Here is an 8,176-nt window from a genome sequence, read left to right as displayed (position 1 = left end):
AATCAAGAAAGTACGACGTTCCACATTTATTACTCAAATCCTTGTTGCAAAATTGGCTGCTACGTACAAATCCTTAAGAACTGATGACACATAATTGGCTGTGACGCGATCCGAGGCGCCAATACGACACCAAACTCGATAAATAATTGCAATTCCAACCATTGCTGCAAATCTGTACCCGGCGTCAACTTCATTGCAAACCATTGTGGACGGGTTCGGGAGTTCGAATAGAAAACATGACGACAACCCAGCATCGGGAGCAATGTAGCTCCGAGGCTCGCGAGAGTGAGAATCGCGTCTCGACTCCTGCAATTCGCAAGAGCAACTTCGAATTTTGCGGATTTAATTCAAAAGATCGTTCGATACATGGACGCTGAGATGGGCTTCTCCTCTTATGTCTGGGAGGCTGTGACTCAACTGCGTTAGTCGGATAGAGTAAAAGAGAAACCGCGTTTGACTAAATTAGAACAGAAAGCCGCTCTTAGAGATAGTAAGAACTGCCGATGCTGGAGTCAGAGATAACAGTGTGGAGCTCGAGGAACACGTTGCATTTCATTTGACATCTTAGGAAGATGAGTACAGTTTTCAGATGTCAGGCATAGTTTAAAAGTAGTTCATTCTATCAATGTGAATTGTACTGGGTTCACATGTTTTGATGCATGGTGTAACCAATGCCTTGCGCACACTAACGTATCCTTTCTTAAAATAACTCAGAGGTTTAAATGATGAAATAAACATGAGTTGCAAGTTCCAATTGCCTGCCGTACTTTTAGGATGAAGTTTAGAGGGAGTGTTATATTTTCGAATTAAGTTCACACCGCAGGACTGAAAATCATTTGTCTGTTGAATGTAAGGTGAAATTTCTGATACTTTTCATTTACTGTCAACCATAACTCAGTGATAGTATTGTGACTGCTATGACAGAAGCTAGTGGAGCCAATCTCTACCGGAGACTATTAATCGTATAATCTAGAGTAACACCACCGAGGAATGTTGAATCGTAATAGATGCCGATCACTTGGGTACCGATCTGAGGAACCCGAAACGTTAACTCTGATTTCTGTCCACAGATGCTGTCAGACCTGCTGAGCTTTTCCAACAATTTCGATTTACATACCTGTTTGTCTCTCTCAAACATTTTGCTCTGCGCGAATTGACATGGACAGCAAATCAAATGACTTTAAACGGCTGCATGATGCTTTCGGGAGTCTTAAGATGGTACTCAAATAATCGTAATGCTATTGCGACTAATGGGTGTGTTTCATGAAACGTGCATTGAACCCTCCTTTGCCTATTCGACGAGACTAAGTTAGTCCGCAGTCTGGTTTGGAAGGCGGCGTCCTGTTAAATTTCAGTCAGAAGTTCCTGAGCAACATGTTTTTCTTATTTTCAGGGGGTTGTGTTCTGCCGGTACTTCGAAAAAGAGAACGTCAGTTTTACTGGGAATAAAGTGATTGAGTTGGGATCAGGCACTGGGATCGTAGGGATCTTAGCAACCTTGCTAGGTGAGTTATATCCTGGTATTGAATTAAAAATAGGCCATTCTACTGGCGAGTGGAGAAACATAAAGGAACGTCAATATCAATCAAGAAGTGGTCTGAGTGCTAGAGATTTACACTATTGTGTGATGAACGTAAGAATATTAGAAACGGGGAGGCGGAAACCAATTGATGCTTCGAGAGTGCTACGCCAGTGAACCAGATCATGGATGACGTTCTACCTCAACTCCCTTGTCCTCATTAACCCCATATCCCTTAAAGACCACCGCATTTATCCATCTCGTTCACTCTTGAATATACTCAATAACTGAAAACCTGCAGCTTTTCAGTGTACAGAATTTCAAAGATTCAGCATGGAATCGACTACGGTAATTGCGCTTCATCTCAGTCCTAAATGGTCAGCCCTTAATTCTGAGATTGTGACTCGGTCTTCTACATTAACCAGACCGGAAACACATTTCTCAACACCTGCTGGCTCAAAATCCTTTGCAATTTGATATATTTAATGAAGTCAACCCTTATTCTTCTGATGTCTAATGATTTAGCCTAGCTTCCTTAATCATCTGCATCATGTCCTCTTCCCTGCCTCTTCCATTGTCGTTTATAACAAGTTGTGCCAGGAATTTAAGGCTTTATTTGCCACAAAGATCAATACCACCCAACTAGCTGTCTCTGCCATGTCTTTCTTGTCCATGAGCCTACCAAGTTAAACCTCCTCTAATGATGCCCCTTCCCAAGAATTGAGGTCTTAAGTTCCTTTCCTAGTTAGAGAAATTTCATCTCCCAGTTTCGCTTCTCATGAGACCCACCTCTTGCTCACTCGACCATATTTCCCACTAAACTGCTTATCATCAAAACTCACTCAGCATTTCCCATGTTAGAGGATGATGCTAATAAATTTCTCTACTCTTTTACATCTGTTAACCTCATCTCTCTTCTCAGCCACAGAAATAAACACTTACCCCATTGCCAATTTCCCTTTTTCCTCTAAATATTTGGTATCTTGTTTTTGTCTCCCTAATTCATGCCTTTCTTTCAAGACTTCCATGTTTGAATTCCTCCTATCAAGTTGCTCGCTGTTGTCAGTTACCAAAATGATTCTGATCAAAGCAACAAACTACTGGCTGCAGAAAATGTAAAATATCCTGCCTTGTCCTTCTTGGTCTGTCTTCAGCACTGAATACACATGACCATTCCGGCTGTCTTGCTCTTACCTAGTCTGATTCTTAACTGTCATATGGTAGGCAGCGTACATGTTACGATAATGCGTTATGGAAGTCTTGGCCGTTCTTTGGAACTGTAGACAGGCAGAAATAGTCTGGATTTTGTTCTGTTATTGGCGCCTACAATGGATCCAATCCTTGCTTCCTCTCCAAAAATTGCCACTCCCTTTGCCTTTTATTCTACAATCTTAACCTCTAATCACCCTTTAGCATTTCCCAGAACTTATGTTTCTGTCCCCTTTCAACAGCACAAAATCCTTGAGCTGATGGGTTTCTCAAGCTGAGCCTGTTTTGATTTCAGATTTGTTGCATATACAGTATTTTACTTTCATTTATCATTTACAATGAGTTTTCTTCCAGGTCCAGCAGCATTTAGCGTGGTGCCCCCTGAGGGTCTATTAGTTCCTTCTATTTTCTATTGACATACAGCCTCGCTGACAATCCCCAAAATACTGCATTAATTTGCAGCATGCTGATGACACCCAGCGGCACCTTACCACCACTCTCTTGGCTCCTCCACTGGTGCAGAATTATTAGGATGCTTTTTGGAAAAAGAACATTGATTATTGCATGAGTGGAAAGTTCCTCCAATTAAATATTTGGAAATTGCTGAAAGACAAAAAAAATACATTTTATTCAATGTTTTTGTTTTGCACACATCTGGACATTGCAACAGAATACAAATTCAGGTCAAAACCAACTGCATGAAAGGAGAGTGCTGACTTGTTGGCAAGTCGACTCTATTAAGCAGAGTCTTTAAGATGGAGAATATCCCCATTAATACTGCTGCCAGGTATATAGGTCGTACATCCCAAAGACTCGTTGACCATATCAATCACCATATCAGTTCAGCTATTTATGACAAGCAAGATACTGATATTTTTCAATGAGCCCAAGCTTGCAAAACGCACAACACAATGTGAGATGAGATTCTGCAATTGGGCAGTTTTCCAGTGTATGGATAATCCTGAATATGATGATGATAAATGTATTGAAGACTTACACTGGAACTTAATTAATTGTCACTTGGGATTTCAGAATGTGAACTTGTGTTTTTTTTTGTCTATTCATTCATGGAATGCAGCCACCCCTTGGCTGGGCCGTTACTTATTGCCCATTGTTGATCACCCCGGAGAGGGTGATGGTAAGCATCCTTCTGGATCTACTGCAGTCTATTTGTTTTAGGTGGAGCCATATTTATATTAGGGAGGGAATTCTAGAATTTTGACCTAGCAACACCGAAGCAATGACAACATATTTCAAATAGGATCACGAGGAGTGTGGAGGGAACTTGTAAGTAGTGGTGTTCCCATGTATTTAATGCCAGAAGTCGTGGTGGCTAGGTAAGGTGCAGTCTATAGTGAAGTCAAAAGGGCTTTGGTGAATTTCTGCAGTGCATCTTGCAAACTCAATACTGCTGCTAAATGTCGGAGGGAGAGGCTATCTGAAGATATAGGGCTACTCAAGCACGTTTTTTAATGGAGTATGGTGTCAAGCTTCTTGAGTATTGTTCGGACTGTACTTATCCAGGCAAGTTGGGAGTATTCCATCAAATTACAAACTTGTGTCTCATAGGTGGAGTACAGGCTTTTTCGAATAACGTTATTTGTTCACTGCAGGATACCTGCTCTTGTACCTACTGTAATCTAATAGCTAATCCAATTAATTTTCTGGTCAATGGCGTCCTTCAGAATGTTGATAGCGGGGGATTCAGATTTCGCAATGTAATTGAATGTCGAGGGGCGATGGTTAGATTCTGTCTTGTTGGAAATTGTCATCGGCTGACATTTGCATGGTTTAAATGTCCAGGTCTTGCTGCATTTTGGACATGGACTGCTTCAGTATTTGCAGAGCCATGAATGGTGCTGAATTTTGTGCAATCATTATTGGCCATCTCCAATTCTGATCTAATGATGGAGGAAATGTCATTGATCAATCAGCTGAAGATGATTTGACCGAGGACATAATCTTGAGGAACTTTTGCCAGATGTCCTAGAACTGAGGTAGTGGTCCTCCAACAAACATAACCATCTTCCATTGCACCAGGTATGACCCGAAACAGGAGAGAGACTTTCCTCTATTTCCTATTGACTCCATATTTTCCAGGGCTACTTGATGCCACTTCTCATTATATCATACTTTGATATCAAGAGAAATTATGTGCACTCACTTCTGGAATTCAGTTGTTTTGTCCATGATTGAACAAAGGCTGCAAAGAGGTCGGGAACTGGGCAGCCTTAGCAGACCCCAAGTTTAGCGACAGTCAGCAGGTTATTGCTTTACTGATGATCGAGAGTAGACCGATGGAGTGCCTATTATTGTTTGGACAAATGCTGCACTTTTTTTGGGCACAAGACATTACTGGGCATTTTTGCATATTGTCAAGCAGATGTTAATGATGTAACTGGACTGAAACTGCTTGGTTTGGGGGTGGGAGGGGTGGTTGTAGGCGGTGGCAGGTTCTGCAGCACAAGTCTTAGCCAAATTGCAGGAATATTTCCAATCATTCCGTCTATATTGCACCCCCATTCCTACTATTGCTTTCATTCCACAGCTCAGCTTCTGTTTACAGGTATTACAGCGTGTATCCCACTGTATCAAACTACTTTTGAAGTCAATGCACGCGCAATTACCAGCATTACCCTCATCAACCCTCCCTTTTTCCTCCTCAGCAAGGTCAAACAATTTAGTTAATCACAATTTCCTTTAATAAATCCATTATGCCCTTCCTTAATTAATCCAGATTTATCTACATGATTATTATTTGGACCGGCTGCTATCAACATTTGCTAACATCGTTAAACTCTCCTTGCTACGCTCTGAAGTACCCACCTGATTTAAGAAGACCACCATCATCCCAGTGCCAAAGAAAAATCATTCAGCATGCCTCACTGACTACTGCCCAGTGTTACTGATCTACATAATTATGAAGTGCTTCAAGAGGTTAGTCATGGTTCACATCAACTCTAGCCTGCTAGGTTGCCTTGACATTGTGTAATTCGCCTAACATTCTAACAGGTCCATGGCAGATGCCATCTCTCTGGTCCTAGACTCATCCATGGAACATCTAGATAATAAGGATACCTATGTCGGCTTCTACTTGTTGAATACAGCTCTGCCTTCAACATCAGAATTCCAAGCAAACTTATCTCCAAATCCTGAGACTCTGCAACTAGATCCTTAATTTCCTGACCCATAGACTGTAATCAGTTCTAATACTCAATGGCACCTCCTCTACGATAATCCTCAACACTCGTGCCCTGCATGGCTCCATTCTCAGCCCCTATTATACGCCTTATACACTCACGACTGTGTGGCCAAATTACACCCTAATTCCCTTTACAAGTTTGCTGACGACATCACCGTTCTAGGTCAGATCTCAAACAATGACAAGAGTACAGGAAAGAGATTGAGTGCTTAGTGGCATGTTATGAAAGTGTCAGCACAAGAAAGGAGCTGGTCATTGACTTCAGGAATCAGTGTGGAGTGCATGTCACTATCTTCATCAATCGTTCTGAGGTGGTGATGGTCTAGAGCATCAAGTTCCTGGAAGTGATGGTCACCAACAATCTGTCCTGGTTCACCCATCTTTATGCGATGGTCAAGAAAGCACAACAATGCCTCTACCTCCTTAGGAGATTAAGTAAATTCGAAATGTCCACAAAAACTGTTACCAATTTTTATAGATGCACCATAGACAGCCTCCTATCTGCATACATCACAGCATTATATGGTAACTGCTCTTTCTAAGATCGCAAGTAACTACAGAGTAGTGACTAAAGCCCAGTTCATCACTTAACCCAGCCTTCCATCCGTTGATTCCATCTACACTTCTTGCTACCTCTGGAAATCAGCCAACATAATCAAAGACCTCTCCCACCCTGGAAATGCTCTCTTCCACTCTCTTCCATTGGGCGGAAGATATAATAGTTTGAATAGATGTATGAACAGATTTAAGAACAGCTTCTTCCCGCTGTTGTCAGACGAATGAACGGACATCTCAAATGTTAGTGTTGATCTCTCTCTCTGCACCTTCTCTGCGGCTGTAACACTGTACTCTATAGTCTCTTCTGCTACCCTGATGCACTTTGTACGTACGATCTGCTTGTACAGCACTCAAAACATCACTTTACACTGTATTTCAACAGGTGGCAACAATAAATCAATCTCAAATCAAAGTCAAACTCGTTAATCGTATATCATCGTATTGTTTCTAGACGTTTTTTTTCAGTCTAGAAGTTAAACTGACCGACCTGTAGTTGCTTTGCTTATTTTTGCACTCTTTTTTTATTCGCAATTTTCCAGAACGAATGGCACCTCCCGTGAGTCTCAGGAAGACTCTGAAATTTGCACTCACTTCTTTCAGTATCTTTCGATGTATCTCATCCGGTCCCAACTCCTTGTCAAATTTAAAACCGACATATTGAAAACTTCATGGTATTAATTTTGAAACGTTCTAGTGCTGGAATTTCCTTCTCTATCACCATGTCCTTAAATACTTAAAAGCAAATGTGTCGTTAAAATGCTTGTTTTAAATCAGTCTCATTTCTGAGTACCTGATAGCTAGTATTATGTATACTTCATGGTGATTGCTTTTATGTTACTGATGTCACTAACTTCTGGGGAGCTTGTCTGAGTATCAGTTTAACAGTGGGTCAAAAAGCTTGCTCTTCCTGGGATGATACCCTCTCCTAGATGTATGTTATTCGTTGAAGGCGGTTATATTTTGGTTCGGTGAACCTCATACGGGATCAAAATGAAATCAAGCGTAAATCATGAATAAAACATTCTTGTATGTTTTTGTTCTCACTTGGAAACGTTACCGTGACAGGCCAACCAGCAATTCTGAGGCAAATAAACAACAACATCTCCATTAACGTCCCTTTTGCCTGCAGGCACCGTTCAAAAGTCTGTGCACTGACCTGGGGTGAAGATCAAAATAACTTTAATACTGACTACGATGTCGTCATGGATTCGGATATTGTCTATTCTTCATCTTCTTACACCGCACTTGTAGATGCACTGGGGCATCTCTGCAGCCAAAGGACAACGATTTACCTGGCTTCCGAATTCCGAAGTGGGAATGGATCTCTTTCTTTCCATGAAGTGACTCTGCCTGGCTATTTTAATTGCCATGTTTTGGACAGATTAGAGACTAAATACATAGCTGTCTACAAATTGACCAAACTTGATTCTGTCGACTGTAAGAAATAGGAGGAGCCCCACATTGCTACCGTTAGCAGTAGTAACGTGTAATAAATCAATCAAGACATGGCTACATGTTTTTAAACACAATTTAGTCATTCAAACGGAGGTTTGAATTTTAAACGCTCTAGACAGTGATGAATGAAACCAGACAGATTCACCCTTCCGCCACGTCTGTTCCTGTCCTATAAGAATCGCGGGAATTAATTATTGAGAATGCTTTCTTAAGCAAGTTATAGATCTCATTTA

At 41.2% G+C, this 8,176-nt stretch overlaps 1 protein-coding gene across 1 annotated transcript; it reads left to right on the top strand.

Moving 5' to 3' along the window:
- The first annotated feature begins 323 nt into the window (after positions 1–323).
- LOC109916749 (EEF1A lysine methyltransferase 3-like) lies at positions 324–7,936 on the top strand. Its single transcript, XM_020516484.2, has 3 exons — positions 324–408; positions 1,394–1,506; positions 7,534–7,936. Exons 1-3 carry the CDS (start codon positions 367–369, stop codon positions 7,934–7,936), a joined length of 558 nt encoding a protein of 185 aa, XP_020372073.1. The 5' UTR covers positions 324–366.
- Positions 7,937–8,176: the final 240 nt, after the last annotated feature.

This window comes from Rhincodon typus, chromosome 8 (genome assembly GCF_021869965.1).
Source record: "Rhincodon typus isolate 14 chromosome 8, sRhiTyp1.1, whole genome shotgun sequence".
In the NCBI taxonomy this organism is placed as follows: Eukaryota; Metazoa; Chordata; class Chondrichthyes; order Orectolobiformes; family Rhincodontidae; genus Rhincodon; species Rhincodon typus.
The sequence above is the reverse complement of the archived record's forward strand: the minus strand, read 5'-3'. Positions and strand labels throughout refer to the sequence as shown.